This window comes from Hypomesus nipponensis, chromosome 27 (genome assembly GCF_054491055.1).
Source record: "Hypomesus nipponensis isolate SF chromosome 27, ASM5449105v1, whole genome shotgun sequence".
Classification (NCBI taxonomy): domain Eukaryota; kingdom Metazoa; phylum Chordata; class Actinopteri; order Osmeriformes; family Osmeridae; genus Hypomesus; species Hypomesus nipponensis.
The window spans coordinates 13,531,531-13,554,002 of record NC_140387.1 but is presented as its reverse complement, the minus strand read 5'-3'; the positions used below and the strand labels follow the sequence as shown (position 1 = coordinate 13,554,002).

The 22,472-nt window shown below is 42.3% G+C and overlaps 1 protein-coding gene and 1 long non-coding RNA gene across 2 annotated transcripts in view; one reads left to right on the top strand and one right to left on the bottom strand.

The window, feature by feature from the left end:
- Positions 1–2,784: 2,784 nt before the first annotated feature.
- LOC146220856 (uncharacterized) lies at positions 2,785–4,061 on the bottom strand. The gene is made up of 3 exons (XR_014750830.1): positions 3,860–4,061; positions 3,392–3,526; positions 2,785–3,254 (listed from the first exon to the last, which is right to left on the bottom strand). It is a non-coding gene; the product is annotated as an uncharacterized LOC146220856 (long non-coding RNA).
- A 4,895-nt stretch (positions 4,062–8,956) lies between these two features.
- The window catches only part of LOC146220855 (A disintegrin and metalloproteinase with thrombospondin motifs 19-like), a 57,810-nt gene continuing 44,294 nt past the window's right edge, over positions 8,957–22,472 (top strand). Inside the window, exons 1-7 of the mRNA XM_084694221.1 lie at positions 8,957–9,158; positions 9,347–9,780; positions 13,886–14,069; positions 17,669–17,841; positions 17,987–18,070; positions 18,206–18,360; positions 20,661–20,704. Of these exons, the coding sequence (XP_084550347.1) occupies positions 9,092–9,158; positions 9,347–9,780; positions 13,886–14,069; positions 17,669–17,841; positions 17,987–18,070; positions 18,206–18,360; positions 20,661–20,704 (1,141 nt within the window). The 5' untranslated portion in view covers positions 8,957–9,091. The remainder of the gene's footprint in view (positions 9,159–9,346; positions 9,781–13,885; positions 14,070–17,668; positions 17,842–17,986; positions 18,071–18,205; positions 18,361–20,660; positions 20,705–22,472) is intronic.

The window sequence follows — 22,472 nt, the reverse complement described above, 5'->3', positions numbered from 1 at the left end:
GCCAGAGCAAGAACAAGTTTTGCTGAGTTTTGTTGGTGGCGATGATGTTGTGGCCCTCCTCCCCACAGGGTTCGGCTACAATTAGATTTTCCAGCTACGGCAGCTAGCTCTGTTATAGTAGTGGTGAAGGAATTGGCTAAGGCGAACACTAGTGATTGGTTATGGCAGATCAGAGTGGCTCTGGGCAGATCCAAATTAGTTTTTAACTTCAACAGAGTACCCGCCTACAAGGAAGTCAACGCTTGTCAATGAAGCGAGGCCAGACTCTGTACAAATGAAATGTACAAGAGTCTGGTTAGGACCAGGCTAGGTCCTGCGCTCTATAAATCACAATCAACAAGTGCGCACTACATTACATCCATTCATGACAAAATACAACATTTGCAGGCTCACATGAACTGGGATTTGATCACAGTACAGCAAAAACACGAAAGTCCATTGCTTTACACTGCGAGCTATTCTGGCTCATGAAAAAATTGCTAAATTGTTACATATTTATTTACTACGTTTGCCTTCAGGTAAACATCTTGTTTTCGCTTCTTCTAAAACAACTGGTTCCTATAGACACTAACCGAATGTAGGCTGATAATCACTTATTTGGGGTTGTTTCGAGGTCGTATTTTCCACGACATCACAGCTCCTTCTGGCACCACATATTACAAATTCATACTAAGAACGTCGCTGCCCCTTACGGAAAGAAAATATATTTACCAATATATAATTTGAAATACATTTTAATATATTGTAATATATTATTTTCCATTACATAGACCAATGTATTATATATGGAAATACATGGGATAATATATTGATGATAAATATATTACTAATATATTATTAACGATAATAGATTTTCATGTAATATATTGCAATATATTGCAGAATACAGCAATTAATGCCGTTTTCCATATATTGCAATATATGGAACATGCATATATAATATATGTGGTTATATATTCCAAAATATATGCAATTATGTGTGTAAGGGATAATGTATAGAATGCCGGTCATTATCGGGAAAATAAGCCCCGACAGGGCGAACAGCACCCCGACGCGAAGCGGAGGCCGATAATGACCGGCGTTCTATATTCTATATTGCAATATATGGAAAACGGCAATCATTGCTGTATTCTGCAATATATTGCAATATATTACATAAATATATATTATAGTTTATAATATATTTGTTATGTATTTATCATCAATATATTATCCCATATATTTCCATACAATATAAATATTAAATCCCATATATGGACATTTATTATATGGCAACGACGGTACAAGCTTTCTGCCCCCCCTTAGCCCCTCCAGTAAAATGTGTCTAGAACTGCCACTACTTGGTAGACTATGTCTGTACGCGTGTGTGTTGTGTGCAACGCGTGACAACTCGTTTCTCTCAAACAAACAAAACAACTATGGGCATGCTAGCTCAACAGATCAATCCGTTATTTTCGTTTGTATATATATATATATATATATATATATATATATTTATTATATGGCAATGACGGTACGAGCTTTCTGATTGGCTAATGGGTAGTCATGCCAGACGCGTATTGCCCTCCTCAGCGGTCAATATGGCTCCGTATTGCCCTCTGACGTCATCTTCAAAATGAGCAAGGAGACAGCTGCTGAGTTTTACTATCAAGATGATGCTGAAAAGATTTGTCATCGAAAGTGAGGATGAAGACTAGACCCTTGTGTAAACACTTGTGTCGTTATTTTGTGTTGAAATTAAAGCCATTTTAGCAGAACCATGTTGTCTGCTTTCTATCAAAAGTAATGAGTTGCTAGGCAACACATGAAACACAGCGTGAGAAGACTTGAGAGCTAGCTACAATTAGCCTAGAGGTACCATTTATTTTTGTTTACAAAATGAAAAGAAGCTAAAAATGCCATATAATAAACTACTTACTAACCTCGACCGTTCGGTCATGCCGGGAAATATCAAACCTCGGCTTTGCCGATACGTTCCAGCCTCAGTTTGATATTTCTCGGCATGACCTCAGTCTCGGTTAGTAAGTAGTTAATATCACAAAAGACATCACGTTTTTTTGATTTTCTACACTTTTGACTGGAACAGCCAATCAAAGTCGTCAACCAAGCCACCATAAAAGAAGTGAGGTCATATCATTGCCTAATGTATCACATTATATTTTCCAATATACTGCAATATATTTTCCTTCCGTAAGGGGCTAACCCAGACAATACGATCAAAATAGCCTACACTAACCCTTTGAAATATAACATGTGTCTATTTGTTTCCTCTGCAATTTCGTGTATGGCTGAGTGTTTCTTTGCAGTATCTTTTGAAATCAATTCATTTCATAATTGTATATGTAGCGAGCACTATATTACAGCAATTCGCCACGGGGCAAACATTGTCAAATACACAGAAATGTTGTCAATACACGGAACAACAGCGCGATGAAGTGAAGCATGCCATTGATTTCACATGGAAAGCAAGTGACGGAGTCGCGACTGCACTAAGTAAACATCCCAGCTAGCATGTGACCGACGGGCCATCAGCGGGCGCCACCAACGGCTGGCTGGTGTTTTGCTCATTGTTTTACCAGCGGCCCACCAGTGGCAGCCTACTCTTTACCGACAGAAGTCCGCTACTGGTCCGCTGGCTGCAGCTTGCTGAAGGCCCACCATCGGGCTATCGCTCATATTCAAATCTCTACATTCTCTACAAATAACGTAGGCTGCTACACCATAATCAAGAATAAAAGCTTTACAAATTTATTTAGAAACAGATGACTTTTTACATGGAGGAACTTCAATATGGATATACAAACCAATAAATGATATTCTAAATATAGTTATTCTAATACGGCACAGAATACAACATCACTTTTCAACATATAGCCTATAATATTAACTTAAATATGTGGTCTACCTATACTAAAGGTACAAAGTCTCACTAATAACGGCTAAAGTATGTACAATTTAGAATAAAAATTAAGAATATGAAATGTAAAATGCCCATAATATACAATATAAAAATACAAATCGTATTAAAAAAACAAATAGTGCAAAAAATACAAGTGAACATAGTGCAAACAAATTGTGAACATATCTACACCTTTCAAAAGATTAAGTAGTTGGTATAGAAGTGTGCTACACAGTCTTCTGTCTGTATCTTCTTCCCCCATCCATGTCTGCAGCTCCCTTCATAAACTTGGATGCAATTTCCTGTAGACTCCCTTCTGTTGCATCTCTGGTCCCTGGGTTCTTTCTAATTGCTCCTGAAATCATGGAAGATTGTTTAATACAGTGTGACTCAAACAGAGACTAAATGCTCCCTTGCGGAATTCAAATAGTCACCCATCCGATTCCTTCTGGGGCCAAGATACAAATAATAAATGGCTGTTTTCAAACTTACTATGGACAATGTTCTTTAAAATGAGACCCTTGAATGCAATCTTCTGGCCCAAGCCGGTCCAGTTGCAGAGCTTTGTTAAATCATTGCTGAACATGCAGGAGAACATCCTCTTCACTTTGCATCCAAAAACCTGACCTGTACAATTATTTTCACATATGAATATAGTTTATTAAAGAGAATTAAACCATTTTCACAGTCATTTACTATTACTTTTGTTGTACATATTGTATGAAATAGTGTACAATACTCGTAGAGTCTGCACTTAAATCATACAGTAATATCATACAGAGTGCAGAGAAAAGCAATTATACATGAGGGGGTTGCAAAAATGTATTCATCACAGATCGACCGACCTTAGGCTTTTGGTAAATAAAATACCTATGAAAGTTGTTCACCATGCCCAATCATGGACAAATGCTTTAGTTTACTGTACGATGTTAGCACAATACCATATATATTGGTGCTTACCAGTTTCTCTTGAAGTTCAACATCTTGAGCATGCCTTTGTTCGAGGTCTTCCAGCATTAGCCGATCTTTCAGAGGAAGTAGAACGTCCTCTGGCAGAGCCATGTCCAAATGTGTCCCATTGGTCAGCTGTAGTAAGAGGTTACGGTTTAGTGTTGTCTGGTAGCGCAACTCCCTCACTTACTATGCCATTTCCCTCTGATGCTGAAGAATCAGTCGTTGGAAATCTAAAAACATAAGGTTGTGTGAAAGTTGTCAAAAAAAGGAAACACGCAATAGAAACCCATTTGTTATAAGTATATTTAAGTCTACAACAGTTAGTTCCAACCAAGTAATTGGATTGTTAAGTATCTCAAGCTGTTAACTAATTTGAATCAAACATGCAACCAAAGAGACTGATACTACACAATAAATAAAAGTAAAACAATGTAGCTGGCCTGTGGTAACATGTAGTGGGATCTCGCTTAATTTTGAACAAAGGTCCGTAAGTGACATGCACAACAAATTATATTTACCCTCAAACTGGCGAGCAGTAGGGCCCAGTGATGAGGACTGACTGGAACCTTTTTTAAAGTGTACAAAAAAGCCACTAAATTTGGATACATTGAATAACTGTTGAAAACAATTGTGTCGGCAGGTGGTCTCCACCCTTCACATGTTTTGACATATTGTGATAAACACAAATATATAGAAACAGTTCTCTGATTTGTACAGTATTTTAGGTTGTGAGCATAAAATACAGCATTGTAAGAATATTTACATTATACACATACATGTTTAACCCCACTTACTTTGAAACACTGGCAAGTTGGCCACTGATCTCTCTCCAGACACTGTTGTAAACAGAAAAACTATCAGACCAAATTGCTTCAAATCTTTCAAGGAAGATTTAAGTTATCCACATCACCAACATTGGAAAAAGAGATTTGTGAAGAGACGTATCGTCGTCGTCGTCGTCATCTGCCGCTTGTCCGGGGATCGGGTCGCGGGGGCAACGACCTAAGCAGGGAGGCCCAGGCTTCCCTCTCCCCGGCCACTTCCACCACCTCTTCCTGGGGGACCCCGAGGCGTTCCCAGGCCAGCCGAGTGACATAGTCCCTCCAGCGTGTCCTGGGTCTTCCCCGGGGCCTCTTCCCAGTGGGACGTGCCCGGAACACCTCACCAGGGAGGCGTCCAGGAGGCATCCTAATCAGATGCCCGAGCCACCTCAGCTGGCTCCTCTCGACGCGGAGGAGCAGCGGTTCTACTCTGAGCCCCTCCCGGATGACCGAGCTTCTCACCCTATCTCTAAGGGAGAGCCCGGACACCCTGCGGAGGAAGCTCATTTCGGCCGCTTGTATTCGCGATCTCGTTCTTTCGGTCACTACCCATAGTTCGTGACCATAGGTGAGGGTAGGAACGTAGATCGACTGGTAAATAGAGAGCTTCGCCTTTCGACTCAGCTCCTTCTTCACCACGACGGACCAATGCAGAGCCCGCATCACTGCGGACGCCGCACCGATCCGCCTGTCGACCTCGCGCTCCATTCTTCCCTCACTCGTGAACAAGACCCCGAGATACTTGAACTCCTCCACTTGGTTCAGGATCTCCTCCCCGACCCGGAGATGGCACTCCACCCTTTTCCGGTCGATAACCATGGCCTCAGATTTGGAGGTGCTGATTCGCATCCCAGCCGCTTCACATTCGGTTGCGAACCGCTCCAGTGAGAGCTGAAGGTCACGGCCCGATGAAGCCAACAGGACCACATCATCTGCAAAAAGCAGCGACCCGATCCTGAGGTCACCAAACCGGACCCCCTCAACACCCTGGCTGCGCCTAGAAATCCTGTCCATATAGGTAATGAACAGAATCGGTGACATAGGGCAGCCCTGGCGGAGTCCAACCCTCACCGGAAACAAGTTCGACTTACTACCGGCAATGCGGACCAAACTCTGGCACCGGTCGTACAGGGACCGGACAGCCCCGATCAGGGAATCCGGTACCCCGTACTCTCGGAGCACCCCCCACATGAGCCCCCGAGGGACACGGTCGAACGCCTTTTCCAAATCCACAAAACATGTGTAGACTGGTTGGGCGAACTCCCATGTACCCTCCAGGACTCCGCGGAGGGTATAGAGCTGGTCCACTGTTCCACGGCCAGGACGAAAACCACATTGCTCCTCCTGAATCCGAGGTTCGACAATCCGGCGGACCCTCCTCTCCAGGACCCCTGAATAGACCTTCCCAGGGAGGCTGAGGAGTGTGATCCCCCTAAAGTTGGAGCACACCCTCCGGTCCCCCTTTTTAAAGAGGGGAACCACCACCCCGGTCTGCCAGTCCAGAGGCACTGTCCCCGATGTCCACGCGATGTTGCAGAGTCGTGTCAACCAAGACAGCCCTACAACATCCAGAGCCTTAAGGAACTCCGGGCGGACCTCGTCCACCCCAGGGGCCCTGCCACCGCGGAGCTTTTCAACCACCTCGGCGACCTCGGCCCCAGAGATAGAAGGGCCCCCCCCGATGTCCCCAGACTCTGCCTCCACGTCGGAAAGCGTGTTGGTGGAATTAAGGAGGTCTTCAAAGTATTCCTTCCACCGATCCAGGACGTCCCCCGTCGAAGTCAGCAGCGCACCGTCCCTACCGTATACAGTGTTGACAGAGCACTGCTTCCCCCTCCTGAGTCGCCGGATGGTGGTCCAGAACCTTTTTGAAGCCGTTCGGAAGTCATTCTCCATGGCCTCGCCGAACTCCTCCCATGCCCGGGTTTTTGCCTCCGCGACCGCCAGAGCCGCGTTCCGCTTGGCCTGTCGGTACACATCAGCTGCCTCAGGAGTCCTACCAGCCAATAAAGCCCGATAGGCCTCCTTCTTCAGCTTGACGGCATCCCTCACCTCCGGAGTCCACCACCGGGTCCGAGGGTTACCGCCGCGACATGCACCGACCACCTTGCGGCCGCAGCTCCGGTCAGCCGCTTCAACAATGGAGGCCCGGAACATGGCCCATTCGGACTCAATGTCCCCGGCCCCCCCCGAGACATGATCAAAGCTCTCCCGGAGGTGGGAGTTGAAGCTCCTTCTGACAGAGGGTTCCGCCAGCCGTTCCCAGCAGACCCTCACATTACGTTTGGGCCTGCCAGGCCTGACCGGCGTCCTCCCCCACCATCGGAGCCAACTCACCACCAGGTGGTGATCAGTTAACAGCTCCGCCCCTCTCCTCACCCGAGTGTCCAAGACATGCGGCCTCAAGTCCGACGACACGACTACGAAGTCGATCATCGAACTGAGACCTCGGGTGTCCTGGTGCCAGGTGCACATATGGACACCCTTATGCTTGAACATGGCCCAAAGTAATATATATTTTTTTTAATAAAGTCTAGGCCCTACAACTTTACAAATGTTCACAGTAGTCTACAATTCAAATATATCAACTAATAGGGTGTCTTTTATCATCCTGCAGCCGATTTCGCAAGTGTCTCGCGAAAAAATTTGACCATCTGCCGAAACGATCGCTGCAGATCGCAGGCAATCACAGCGCTTCGAAGCGCTGCGCTTCGCTGCCCTTCGGGTGTGGTCGGTCTCATTTGATAACATGGGGGCCGAAAGACAAAAGGCGGCGCTTCCAGGCGCGTCGCAGCAGATCGCAGGCAGTGTGTCCCAGGCGTTATGTTGGGTACAGACCAAAAGATAATCGGGCCAATTTCCCCCATTCCAACAATCCTAGGTAATGTCCTGATTATCTTGATGGTTCTACAGATTATTTTATCAGATTTTCCCTTGGTGTGAGGTGTGTTAAGAGTGACCAAACTTGCTCGGAAGAACGTCGGAGCCGCCCCGATCGCGAATCATGTTGAATATTTACAATCAGAAATCCTGATGTGTGGGGGGAACCCCGAGGACAAACACCACACACTACAGGAGCAAAACGGTTATATCTACTGTTTTTTTTGTGGTCTCTCACATTTTGAAAATTTGAAAAGATTTCAAAAATATTTTAGTGTGTAGGCTTACCCAGTCGTAGCGAAAGCGACGGTTGCTAGCTTTGTTCACCTGGCACTAATCACCCCCCATAGGCCTACAGGTGCCAGTGAGCCCTTTGCATATGAACCAAAGCACGGAATACGCCTAGCCTGACGTTGTCATACTCCTAATTCTAGTCAGAATATGAGTCTGAGAACTCCGTTGGGCTTTGACTACGGGACGTGTTTCAAAGAAGCCTGGAAAACAAATGCCTCTTCGCTCAATTGAATAGACCTACAACCAATCAGAGCAACGTAATATGTTGTTTGTTCAAAACGAATTCAACTTAAGCGCTCTTTTGTGACGTGGGTGATTACGTTACTGTTGATCATTTGTCCATCATCGTATAAAGCCCACCCTGGCAATTTCATTGGTACGCCCAGATTCTGGTTTTCTGTAGTTGTTCCCCAATACGAGACCCTCCAGACCCAACTTCCCGACCACATTTTTTTGAGGGCGGGGAGAAGTTGGGCTGGCAGCCAGGCTAGAATACGCCCATAGAATACGCCCCATACCCCCTCACACACATACACACACACACAAATGTGGCTTAATTGATTTGCTCACATAAAACATGTGATGACATGTGAAAACTGGTAACTTCTCAAAATCAAGCTTTGACCTATCTAAAATATATATCTTACATATCACCGATGCACAGGTGTAAAGGAAGTGTCACTTTCCAGAGCACACAAGAAACATAGCCTATATTAGTTCATGCATGGAAAACCTTACATTTACTGTCACCAAGAACACAACTGTTCATTTTACTCCATTTAGTAATAGTGAGCAGAAGTATTTAAAGAGTTGTCTAAAATATGTCGACTTATTTTAACATGTGTAGCCTACTTTGTGATCTGCCTCTGTTGGTGCTCTGGTTAGTGTGCCTTCTTGCTCTAGTGTGCTCTCTACCGATCAGACTGCGCTGCCCATTCATCAAAATACACTTCGATACAAATCTTTCTCTTTCTCTCACCCTTTCTCTCGTTCCTCCATGCTTTTAAGATGTAGTAGGCTACAAGCCAATTGCTATTTTGACTTTTTGATTTAGGCTGCACTGCAGGATTACGAGTCATTCATTTGGAAACGCTCATGTGAGAGGACAGGAGCGCATTTACCGGGAGATGGATAACAATGCCAGACAGTGCATAGACAACACAGAATTTAACTTCTGTGCATCGACAGCAACTTTGTAACGACACAACTGTAGCTACGAGTCGGTTGAAACATTATTGTGAATATGCATCTGAAGTGCATATGCACTCTCTTCCATCAATTATGCTTTCTCGGAGCGTTTGCAGTTGCAGGTACAGGACTTACATCTTTGTAAAGATGCCAACCATTTTAATGCGCACAGGAGACATGCGAAATGTATTGTTTTTATTGCCCAATCCGATAATATCCATGCATTTGCTTCTCTCCCATTTAAATTGAGAAAGCCGACTGTAACAACTAATATAGCGTTTGCTACATTCTTCTCTCTTCTCGTGCGTAGATCCGCATCCATTCCAGGAGACTGAAATCGTATTCCCGGAGGTTTTTCCAGACACAAGCCCACCGGCTCCCGATAAACCAAATAGCCGGGAGACTGACTCCAGCGCCGGGAGCAGTTCTCGGGAGGTCCGTTCCATTTCAAACTGGGACGAATACGAGTCTCCAGAGCTGTCCCATTTGGAACCGCCAAGACCGCAAACACGACTGAAACTAAAAATTCCAGCTTTTGGCAGAAACTTGCATATCATAGTGAAGAGAGACACTCGGTTTCTGTCCCAGAAATTCATGGTGGAGAGGAGACAGAAAGCACGAAAGGCATCTCCAAGCAACGGGCCAGGTTCGACCGCTGCCAACTCAGAGAAAGCGTGCTATTACAGCGGGACTGTTCTCAATTACGAAGGATCTGTCGCCTCATTCAGCACCTGCGCAGGACTGGTAAATAATTAATATTTAAAACCAATGTTATATCAATAAGCATGAACTGTGGGTAGCGTTCTTGATACGTTGGGTGTGACTTTTGTCTTTGGAATGGTTTGACACATTGCTAATTCAAACTAAGCACCGTGATTGCATCTGGAATCAATTTACATTTCCTTTTAATGCTGTATACAATGTTGTCTGTGCATGTTATCCTGCTTATGACAGTTAGTGACAGACTGTGTGTGTGTCACTGTCACCAAGCCCTCAGGTGTGTCTTTTAAGAGTATGGGAGGTATGTTCTGAAAGGTCTAATGTTTTCTTGGCCCACCCTGCTTTCAGCAGTCTTGGGGCAGACAGCATGAACTTCTTCCAAAAGCCAAAGAACAGAATCATTAGCTTCCCCCTTAGGCTTTAAGAGTGATCTCCTGTTGTGAGGAGGGATTGGGCTTGATGTCAACTTTTTGGACCACAATCCCAGGCTCTGCCTTGTTAAGAGTTTCGCCTCACACAAAATGAAATGGACTTTTGGCAGGAGGACAGTGTTCTTTTCCTGTGCTGTTTTTTGTCAGTGTTCATGTGAAAATAGACTGAATTAATGAGATACTGCAGTTCATGACAATTCAGGTTTACAATGGAGACAGCAAATCAGTAACTTTTAATTGTTTGTGTTTTACAGTCAAGCCAAGAGATGTACCAAATTAGTTCTCTTCAAGGTTTATTTTCAGTTTCTTTTTGCTAACAGATCCTATCTGAACAATTATTCTGTGTGCTCCCAAACAACAAATGAAAGAAATTACAGTGTCCATACTATCTCTGTGCTTTGCAGTGAAGGGGAACTTGGTTATTTTCCGAATTTGTGTGTGTGGAGTAATTTTGCAGAACCAGATGGGCTTTAAAACATAGAGAAAAATAGTGTTTCTATACTGTCCCCAGTTAAAATTAATTACATCTCTTTGGGGATGTCCTGCAAAGTTTATTTTTGTGTGTGCTAACTTTAGAACTCAACAAGTCACCTTCAGTTTGATTTTCAGTGTCCTCTTTCATGTATTTTGGAGATAAGCATTGTATATGAGAACTTAACTTGCTTTGCTTGTCAGAGTTTTTTAAAACTTATTCTAGATTCCACATATAAGGGTTGAATATTAGGCAGTTAGATAATTGTGTTTTTTGATTGTGAAGTAAATGTGTCAGGAGTCAGGATAAAGTTACAGAAAAGAGTCTGGGCTAAGATTGACAGGCAATGAACGATGTGGCCCTAATCCTAAAACCATGTAATCAGACAGACAAGCAAAAAACATGCTGGAATACTGGAGCCACAAAGCGATAACATGCTCAAGTCATAAGAAAAAGCAAAAGCGCAGATTTTTACTGTTGCTTGCTTTTCTACAGGTACACTCTTGCACTTTTTGAGGTTCATGTTGTTTAATTGTAATTTGTTTACCTACATGCTCTTATGGTTCTTCCCTTTGGCACTTTTTTGTTTTTTTCACAATGTATGCTTCATGCAATAGTGAACATGCATTCGTTATGGAACTTGTAATGGAAAGTAATTGCAGGCCTTTCTTCCAGAGGGTAGATGACCCATGGATCCTTGACCACAGTGACTAAGTATGCCCTGGAAACCGATAGTTGTAAACACCAGTCGAATGTATTAAACTGTGTATTCATCCGGAAAAATATGTGTAGCGGTTGTGTACTCCTCATGTGTTGTGTATTGATGGCACCAGTTAGTATGTAACAGACTTGGTCTTGCCCCATCAGAGTTACACTTGGCTTGGTTCACCCTTCGCTGGGATCGAACCTGCCACCTCTGGCATCTCAAGCGCGACCACTACCAGCTATGCCATCGAAAAGCTTGCTCTTCACTGATAAGGGTGGCCTTTTACGTACTTGAGGAGTGAGTTTAACCTGCTACATATGCCTACGGAGAAAATTGTTAAACTGTATGCAAAGTTTTTTTTACTGTACTAGGGCTGTCCCGACTAAACTTTTCTTTGGTCAACCAAGACTCGACCAACACTTCTGAAAATTGACATTTAAATTGGAAACGTTTTTCATCAAACCATTTTGTGTGATGTTTTACCTCACTGTTTTAATAGATAATCTGAAAGAAATACATACGTAATAAGGGAGATTAGACAACTAGACAAACATAGCCTAAATGTACAAATACTTTCCCGATCTGACTAAATGTAGCTGCTGGACATTCCAGATTCAGCCGCTATCAAATTTGCTATTAAGCTACTAATAATAAGCCTTGTGTCACCAGTCCTTTTGTTACCCAATGCCGATGTAACAAAAAATGGTAGATTGGTTATTATTTATTATCTCTTACAACGTACTACAAATTAAAAAATAGTGTTTGTTTAACATGCATATCATCAGAGCACGTTCAAAATAAAATGCAGATGGTTAGACCTACAGTGGCACAGCATAAGAAGACATAACCTAAAACTTTTGTTCCAGAAACATCCTGGGCCTATATGCTACACACACAAATAATGCTCCGATGGCCAATTTATGTTTTTCAAGTGGTAGGCTACATCATATTCAACATCAAACTATGGAATATAAACCATTGTTGGCAGTGTGCATTCAACATGTTTTGAGTCACCCGGGACTTTGATAAAATGCTTCCATACCACAGATTTCTTTGCCATTTTGCCTAAAGGATTAACAACATCAAGTATGGTAGAGTTTAGGCTAACAGCTACAATTGTGCTCATGTGCCAAAAGATTGGCTCTCAGATAACTATAACAATTTATCAACCAGTCATCATTATGGGCCATGGGTGAACTCCTGCTTGCCTTAATCTCTTATTGGCGATGTCCTCCAAAAGCACTAAAGCAGCCATTGCACAACAATATATGACAATTATAATACGGTTGGTTGAAATCAAGCATTCTGATTGGTTGAGAGTGAGTCACGGGGTGTGCTTTATTGAGCATAAAGTACTGTACGCCTTATTACATTTACCTTAAAACGGGAGCGTTCCATATTAGTGCGCACTCAAAATAACTAAAATGTTGCCGAAGAAAAAGACTGTCTACAAGTACTGGTGTGCAGCAATTTATTTGTGGTCCAAATTCACATCTGTTCTTTCTGGATAGGTTGAAGGGAGATAATTGGCATATATTATAGATGCAGATGGCCTATACTATTTACCCATTGTAGATCAAGTAAAACTAATTTGTTAGGCATGCACTTTCTCTCCGCCTTTTGGTCACTGTGTCGCCATATCACATCTAAAGTGTGCAGAAGTACAAAGATTCTCATGCCAAGTGTATTTTTCATCAATCTGAAACTGTCAGTAGAAACGCTTGTACACTCGTACATTTGACCCAAGGCATTCCCCAGGGTTTAGTTTACGGGACATTCACAATATGTTGTTTTTTCTTTTAGCTGCTGCTTCAGGGAATGGATTAGCACAGACAATTTGGGTTATTAGCCTTGCAATGAGATCCAGGGTAGTTGTAAGTAGTGAACTGCAGTGAGTTTGTAAGCAGGGCCTTGTTTTTGAACTTGTAATGTAAATCTCTCCTCCCTTTTGGTAGATGTCACAGCTCCGGGCCTCCAGGGCTATGTTGAGGGGTCTACTGATCTATGTTGCTCTCGTCTAAGTGATAATGTCACAACCACTTCAGCCATCTGCTGTAGTGTGGAAAATCTGACTCACACCACGGCCAAGTGACATGCTAATTGCAGACAGAGCTGAATTAAGGGGACTAAACTGTCAGCCAAAATTTCACTGTGTTGCATAATTTGACATGGATTGACGTCAGGCAGCAGGGTGACCCAACTGTTAAGACAAGTTAAAGGGTGCCACATTACTGCTGATTCTGACAAAATATAACCCAGATATTTATGGTTTTGTGTAACTAAACTGCTTCCTTGGAGACAGTAGTGGTCCTGTCAGGTTCTCTAAAAGGATGGAATTCCAAGAAATTCTCCACAGTGACAGAAAAAGAGGGAAGGTAGGAATGAGAGACGAAAAGAGGGTGGTTCAAAAATGGACTGTGCTACATGTATTATGGTTCTTTGTTTTTGCTACTGTAAGGCAGTGATAAGTGTGTACATTTAGTATGTGTACATTTAGTACGTGTCATCTTTCCATTGCAGATGGGTTTCATTCAGATCAATAACGATTTCCTCTACATTGAGCCTGTGAACCAGACATTGGCTGTCACAGGACAGGCTCATCGCGTGTACCGGAGGAAACGCTCAACAGAAGAGAGGACATACAAACAGACAGACAACACCACAGAGAAACAAACAACTGGCCACTACTGCGGAGTCATTCCTGGTAGGTGATACAAAGTAGAAATCTGTAACAAGAATGTTCTTCCTTTTGACTGGAAAGATTCAGGTGTTGACAAGCAGTGCTCAGTCAAAAACCTTCATTTTTTTCAAGCTTTCCCCACGCCACTGTAGTACTTATTCCTTAATTAATCCATTCTATTACGCTAGTTCACCAACGCAGCACATTGAGAGATGTGTCTGAGTACTTCCAGCCAGTCAGAGCAGATCATTCAAGAACATGTGTCTATATGGTATGGATCGGTGTTGCTAGCCTTACCTGGAACAAATACTCTATACAACCGTTTTTGATACATGAAATGGACTCCAGCTGAAGACACAAAACACTCAGCAACTAAAGGTACTTGATTACAAAACAACAGGGAACACATAGGGGGCTGGAACACAGAGAAAATAACTTACACACACAGGAACACGACCAACAGGTCTAACAATCAGACCGACAAGGGGAGCAAATTTAAATACGCAGAGGAGGGTGGTGGCAATAGATTACAGCTTGGTTATTACTGATGAGACACAGGCGTGTAGGGATTAGGGGTGAAATATTAGGTGCGTTCGACATCGACTGCGGCTGGATGAAACGACCGGCGAAAGTCTGTCCAAAAATTTAATAGCTGTGTCGTCATTAGAACCCGTGCAGTTGCTCTTGAGAAAATGCGCTCGGCTACACAGCCGGCAGTTCTCGAATCAATCTCACGGTACTTTGATGGCTACGTCACAGTGACCTAGCCTCGGAGCCATCTCAAGTCGGACAAAAAGTCTAACCAGAATTCACTGTTTCAAGTCAGCCGCCGCAGTCAATGGGTGCGTTCGACATGGACTGACTTCATGCAGTGCTGAAGTCGGCTGCAGGCGGCTGACTTGAAACAGTGAATTCTGGTTAGACTTTTTTTCATCTTTGCAATAGATCTTAAATGGAAAAAGCTTCCTCTAATAACAGTACTAAGGATACGTTAGCATTGCTAATAACTGGCAGTGACAACATCATACTACAGCTTGCGGGTGAAGTGCCTTGCTCAAGGACACAACGTCATTTGGCAAGGCCGGGAATCAAACTGTCGACCTTCAGATAACTAGCCCGATTCCCTAACCGCTCAGCCACCTGACTCCCTGGAACAGCACCTCTTTTCAGCAACAGCTTCATAGCAAATCCTGCTTCACATTGTCCCAGGTTTTCAAAACCTCGGTGAAATGGTTCGGGCAAAGGGTCGAACTGCACAGGGATCTTCTGATAGAAAAACATCACAGCCTGTCGAGTGTTTGGTTCCTTAGGAAGACTCTGAAAAGTGCCAGCATTCCCTGTACAGCCTGAAACACTGCATTTACGATGGTCCATTTTTCATATCCTTTAAAAACTTCCAAACTTTCTCTTTTTTAATACCCGTGGAAGTACACAGAGCAGCGCGCAGCTAAACTAGTGTCTGAGATCCTGGGCCGGAACACCAGAGGGCTGGTCTGTATGTAAATGTTGGGGCGTGACAAAGGTGATGCTACATTTGTGACGTTACAAATTCAGCTTTTTCAAAACAGATCGTTTTACAGCTGCAGTTTCAAGTTGTGAGATCTACATAGGAAAGAGGTGTCAATGGACTGTGAGGTTCACTGTATGTCCATTTTACCACCAAACTGTCACTATTCAACTATGACAAGGTAAAATCGGTCAATCAATGACCCCTTTAAGTTTCACTAATGCTCAAACACCAAACAGTACATTTGAATTAAATATTTTCCTTTATTGACAGACTGCAATACTATTGTTTAAGAAAGTGCCTTAGTCCGTCTCTTCACTAATTGGGTGACTGTTGAGTTCTGTTGTGTGGAGTGACGCAGGCGTGCTATATAAATGCAACCAACATGTTGACAGTGAGGAAGTATTTCAAAGTGTCCGAGAAAGACGCAAAAATTACCGTGGTAAAGTTAGTTTGAAATTTGATATTCAACATAAGCTATATTTGGACAACCATTGGTTTACCCGACTTTACTACACGTTCATCTGGGGTTACTGCACGCATCGGCCTTTATTTACAACCAGCCATATAGCCAATGCAAATGTTTAGGGACCGTCAACAAACTACTGAAGAAGTATGCTAAGTAGATTGTAGGACCACGTTTTTGCTCTTTTCAATGCACTTTTTTACCAACTTTTTTTGGTGTACAGAGTAGCCTACGTTACATTCTTTCTGCAGTCAGTTATAGGCTTAATATAGGCTATTCAAAAAGGGGCTTAAAGATGGCCAAATAATGTCTTGTGGAATGTAAAACATTTAAATAAATATTTAGAAATTGGTGTCTTGTAATAGATTTTACTTTGAAAAGCAAGACTAAAGTAAAAAACACATCAGAAACTGCAAAAACCCACCCAAAATATTACTTATTCTTTTAGGGTGCACCCCTAAAAGAAAGTTACTGAAAATTGCTAATGATTTAGAAATAAATCTGTTGTTTAAATTTAATTTTCTTATGTATTAGTGCTGTCAGTTTAAAACGTTATAAACGGCGTAAATTTTTTTCTTGGGTGATTAACGTTCTTTTTGGCCGAGCAAACTTTGTAGTTGTTTTTACATGCTGTTGCAACAACTACTGACGTTAGAAAAACGACACACCAGATCTAGCTAGACCGGAAACAACAGGCATGCCACACACACTTGTTTGGGCTTGCGAGCTGGCTAAAGCATAGACATAAATGTATATATGTCCATGGACTAAAGAGTAGTAGGCTAACTTTACGTTTTGAGTGGATTGCGAGCGCGAGATGCCGAAATGGATTCCAATAAGATTTTGAATGGAAAGTTTACTTTTAAAAAGTTGCCAAATGGTTCCATTGACAAGACCAAAGTGATTTGACCAAAGTGTGTTTTGTCGTTCTGAAATACCACTTGATGGCAAAGCACACAGCTGATGCGAATTCTCCGCCCCCTCGTCAAAGCCAGGCGATTGCAATGTTTTCAATAAAAAAAAATTTGCACTAAGCAATCCGAACCACTTTTCCATGTTGATAAGAGCATTAAAATGAGAAAAAATAACGGGACAAAAAGAAATCAAGGGACATTTAGAAAATATAAAAATGTGCGATTAATTGCGATTAATCTTTAGTTAACTGTGATATTAATGCGATTAATTGCGATTAAATATTTTAATCGTTTGACAGCACTAATATATATATTTTAATATTGTCAACCCAGTATCGTGATACGTATCAAATTGTGAGCTGAGTGTATCGTTACATGCCTAGTAAGAATCAAGGAACCAGGAAGAGAGTGAGAGAGACAAACACACCCACACCACAGAGACCAACAAGAAAAACATTTGGAAAACGCAAGGCCATGGCCGTTACCATGACATCTATCAACCTGCCTTAGGAAAAGTGGATCCACACCAATCAATTTAGCTGCAACAAAACAGTTGACATCTCACTTTCTATACTGATAAGTTGCTTTTGTAGGTTACAATATATACAATACCTCTGTACGAATGTTGTGACGTGGAAACATTTTATGACATAGTTTTAAAATAATGTGGTTTTGTTCTTTCCCTTAGCTAGGTTGCAAATGATACATCTCTACTTTTTTCTCGGCTTCTTTACAGAAAAACTGAGAAGTAAGACCAAGAGACCCACTGAAGGGGGGAGAGGGAAGAGGTACTCGTACAAGCTACTTCAAGAGTACAACATTGAGACACTGGTAGTGGTTGACCCAGCAATGGTCAGCTATCACGGCACTGAGGCAGCTAAACGTTTCATCCTCACTATCATGAACATGGTACGAGTCGACATCCACTATTGTAGCTTGTGTCACTGATCTGTATCAACTGTACTTTCAGGTACTGTTGAGTTGCAATGTGTTTTGCCTTTGATATGACATGCAAGCATGACTTATTGACATGACTCGTGTTTCTCTTTCATAGGTTTTCAACTTATTTCAGCACAAGAGCTTGGGCATTCAGATGAATATCAGACTAACTAAACTAGTGCTGCTTCATGATACCCCCGTAGGTGACACTTTAAACAACATACATGTCAAGCAACCAATTTTAATGTGCAAGTCATACCTGAAATAAATGATAGATTAGACAAAATATATTTCTCTTTGTTTCTCTCTCTGTCCCCTCCCTTCATCCATGTAGACAGACATGTATATTGGGCACCATGGGGAGAAGATGCTGGAGAGCTTCTGCCGCTGGCAGCAGGAGGAGTACGGGAGGAAGAGCGTCCTTTCTGACTTCAGTACCCGGTGGAGAGAGGACCTTCCCTCCGTGGACACTGCCATTCTCATCACACGGTGAGGTGCCACTGCAATGCACACAACCACCAGAGAAATACAGACTAAACAATTACAGCTCACTGTCATCAATGAATCCATTGCATATCTGTTTTTATGCACCCATTAATGAAGTTCAGGGTTGTCATTAGCATGTACTCATACAGCTCTGGAAATAATATTGAGACCACTGCACCTTTTTCTTTAATCTTTGAAAAAGGACATTTTTGAGTGAGGAACAGAAGGGTGAAATTTGAAGTGGCCTTTTAAATTGTACCCTTCTGTTCCTCACTCAAAATAGTCTTTCTCAGCTTTTTTTTAAATGAAAGAAAAAGGTGTAGCCTGGCTCTGCCCTCCTAGGTACTTCCGCTCAATTTTCATTTTGCTTCTGTACTAGTTCAGGGAATTCGGCACCTAAATCAGATGTCTCAGGTTAACTTTCAACTGGCAAATCAGCGAACAGAGGGAGTGGCTGAGAACGTTGACGTTGAGGTTGTGCACTAGTTTGAGTTGTAGTTCCGTAATGGCGGCGGAGAAAGATGCGAGCGAAAAGTTTTGGTCCGTTGTGGCAACCCTCCCGAATATCCAGAAGTTAAAGCTGGAGCAAGAACAATCTTTGATCCCCACAGGGTTTGTTTGATTTTCCAGCTAGCTCCGTTTCTGGTGCAGGAGTTGGCTAAGGTGAACGCTAGCAATTGGTTATGGCAGATCCAGAGTGGCTCTGGGCAGATCCAATAGTTTTAAACTTCAACAGAGTACCAGCCTACAAGGAAGTCAACGCTTGTCAATGGAGCGATCCCAGACTTTGTACAAATGAAATGTACAAGAGTCTGGTTAGGACCAGGCTAAAAAAGGTGCAGTGGTCTCTCAAAATTTTCCATAACTGTACATTCATTAGGAAAGCTTATTAAGGTGCTACTCTATCAATGCAACAGCTGTAGTTCTAATACAAAAAACTGTGGACTACAATCATATACTTCCATTTTGCTAATGTGCAAGCTGAGGTGCAATCGGAAATATGTCACACAGCTAACTTAACCTGTTTCATTATTCTATCAAATTCCCTCATGTCATGAGGTATTGGGAAAAAAAGTAAAAAAACTTAATGGAAAAACATTTCAGTAACACTTAGTGCTCTGGTTTTAGTTTCAAGGAAGCTGTTTTTAGGCAGTGCTCAATTATGTAGATCCTTGAATCTCTCAGCCGACCAAAATTATCCCTCTACTTTACCTTTAAATCCCCTTCCAAAAAGAGAGAATTCTGGCCTGTCCAGGGCTGAAATCTGATTCTGACCTGTTGATGTGTCTCAGTACTCTGGTGGGTTGAGTCCAGCGAGCAGGTGTTTGATGTTAGAACTTTGCTAAGTGTTGTTAGATGAAACTCAGACTGCCAGTCCCAGATAGGGTTAGCATACATCCCACATTCCCACCTGTTTGTGCATTTGTGTTTGTCGTACACTTAAATACACCCACACAAACGCAAAGAACAAACTCTGATTTAGTGCTTGGCCCCTGAACACAAACACACACTGTGGTCAAAGTTTACAAAGAGAACAGAGAGAACTAGTATCATCTGTAACATTTGCCAAATGCTAAAAACTATGAAATTATCTCTATTCTTGTGAGGAGGAACAATGGCTCTTCTTTTGAGAGTTCCCCAGATCATTACATAACTAAAGCATAAGAGAACTTCAAGTGAATTAACCTGAATGAAGTCATAGCAATTACGAATTGTTAAACCCCTTCCACCCCATTTAAATGAAGAGTAAAATTGTGCTTGTGCACATATAAAACCTTTTTTTATTATACAATTGCTTATTGCTTTTCCTGCATGCACAGCATGTTAAAACTGAATGTCATAATGTCAAAAGGTCATAGTGAATTATGAAATAGGCTACATACTACATGTCTGCGCATTATATCTGTAATATTTGTTTGATAGTACTGATTTAATTTAACACATACTTACATACTGTATGCTCTTCCTCTGTCACCTTTGCATTTTGACACTATAGACTTGAATGGAGTCCCTGAGGCTTTGCATGTTGCCTGCAGAGGTCGCAACCTTTCACCAGCACTCTCCCAGCTAATCTTACGGCCTAACTCCTGATTAACCTCTATAAAGGCTTTGGGGATCGATGTCAGCTCTAATACTCAAATATCCCCTCTAATCTCCAACACTTAGTATGCTCCTTCACTATATGGGATAAGGAGGCCTTGTTGTTCTCCGGTGAGCCATACCAATTGAGTGGTAAAGGGGTCAGAATGTCATGGTGGCTTTAGTTGGTGAATGTAATGACGTTTAAAAAATATATGTTTCAGGAAAGATTTCTGCGTGCATAAGGATGAACCATGTGACACTGTAGGTGAGTGAATATTTCTATGTTTGTTAGTGTATATTGTGCCTGTGTGAGAAAAAACAGTTGTTCATTGATGTTCTTTGCAAAAATGATATTGTATTGAAAGGATTATAGGTCTTTGCAATGAAGGGAGGTCATAAATGTAATTCCTGAATTTATCTTTCCATTCAGTTTTTATGATGGCCCAATTTTTTCAAACTCCCCAAAAGTCCCAAACTCTCTTTGTACATTAAATTCTGCATATCTAAGCTCAATCTGATCTAGTATGTTCCATTGTACATTGTTTTTCATTCATACAGCAGTACTGTGCAAATCTACAGTGCATTTGCAGCCATTCATGCACCAGACATGCATGTGATTCCATCCCACCAACTTTGTCATTGAATATCTAAAAACAATGCAGCTTAATCTGAGTATTTACAATAAATATGAGGACAATGGTGAGGTTTACAATGTTCTTCTGAGACAGGAAATGTGTACAGGCATTCGGAGAACACCCAGTGAGTTTGACTAGTAATCTATGAGGCAGCCAATCCGATCAAATTTTACTACAGTATTGCCAGATTTAGCTATCAACAATTATTCTATGAGAGCAAACCTTAGTCTCTACTAGTAGTGTATGGACTCTAATCATTGAAAGAGTGTGTTTGTACAGTTATAAAAAGTATGACTAGGACATGTGATGATCACGGCCTGCTCCTCTTCCTTTGTAAATATTTAGAGACTCACAGTGTGCCGTTACAACTGTTAAAATGACTTCAAGCCAAACATTCCCAAAGCACATAAGTGTTTGTGTGCATGGGATTATTTGTGAGTGTGTGTGTGAGGGCCAAAGCAAATCTATGTGTTCTCCCCCATCATTTGACAAGGTATTTTATTGTTCCAAAATACACGAATACACATACACTTGTACGCACATACTCCATTAGGGCTTAGGTAATGGCCACATTGTTGTTGTTTGCCCTGGTTTTTATGGATAAAATAACGACTCACACTGCAGGCACTTCCACTTCTGGCAAAACTCAGCACATGCCTTTACTCACGGATAGCCTTGTCCACAGAAGGAGGGGGGGGGGGGGGGGGGGGGGGTGACCAGAAGGAAACAACAGGCCTCAAAGCAACACACAATTGCTTTGTGTGAATACAGCAAAATTGTAGAAACCAGATCTAGGCTTTTTCAAAGAAGGTTCTTGTTGTGATGTGTTTAGCTTGACAGAGTTTTGCCTCTGTGTTTTCCAATACCACCGTTGAGAATAGACTATGATTTGGAGCTTGGTAAGAGAGTAAATTATTATTAACTGCATACAGTATATCGGAAAGAAATTGACAATGGCAGGAAGTTTTGAAAAGAGGACCACCTCAGCTCTAAATCTTGTTTGTTAAATGACAGCTGTGTGTGTGTGCTTAGTTGTCTGTGTGTGGTGTTTGTTTTGTTTTATGTACAAGAGAGGACCGGATACTTTTTCCAGGTACCAGTTCCAAACCACCACATGCTGTCTGGGTGTTGCCTGTCCGTCCTGGAGTCTGTTAACTTTAATGACCTTTGGGAGGTGTCAGTATTTGACCTCACCCCTTCGGCCCTTACAACCTCCCAAATTCAGGGCCAGCTTTAGGTCTCTCCCTACTCCATGTGTGGAATGTGTATCTCTCTTGCAAACACACACACGGCGTGTCACAAAGTCATCACTGTGAACTGAGGGAAAGCACTGGTATTAAAGTGTAGGGGGAAGCCAGCCGTTGACCTACTTTTTAACAGCCGTTTCTGTGGTTCATA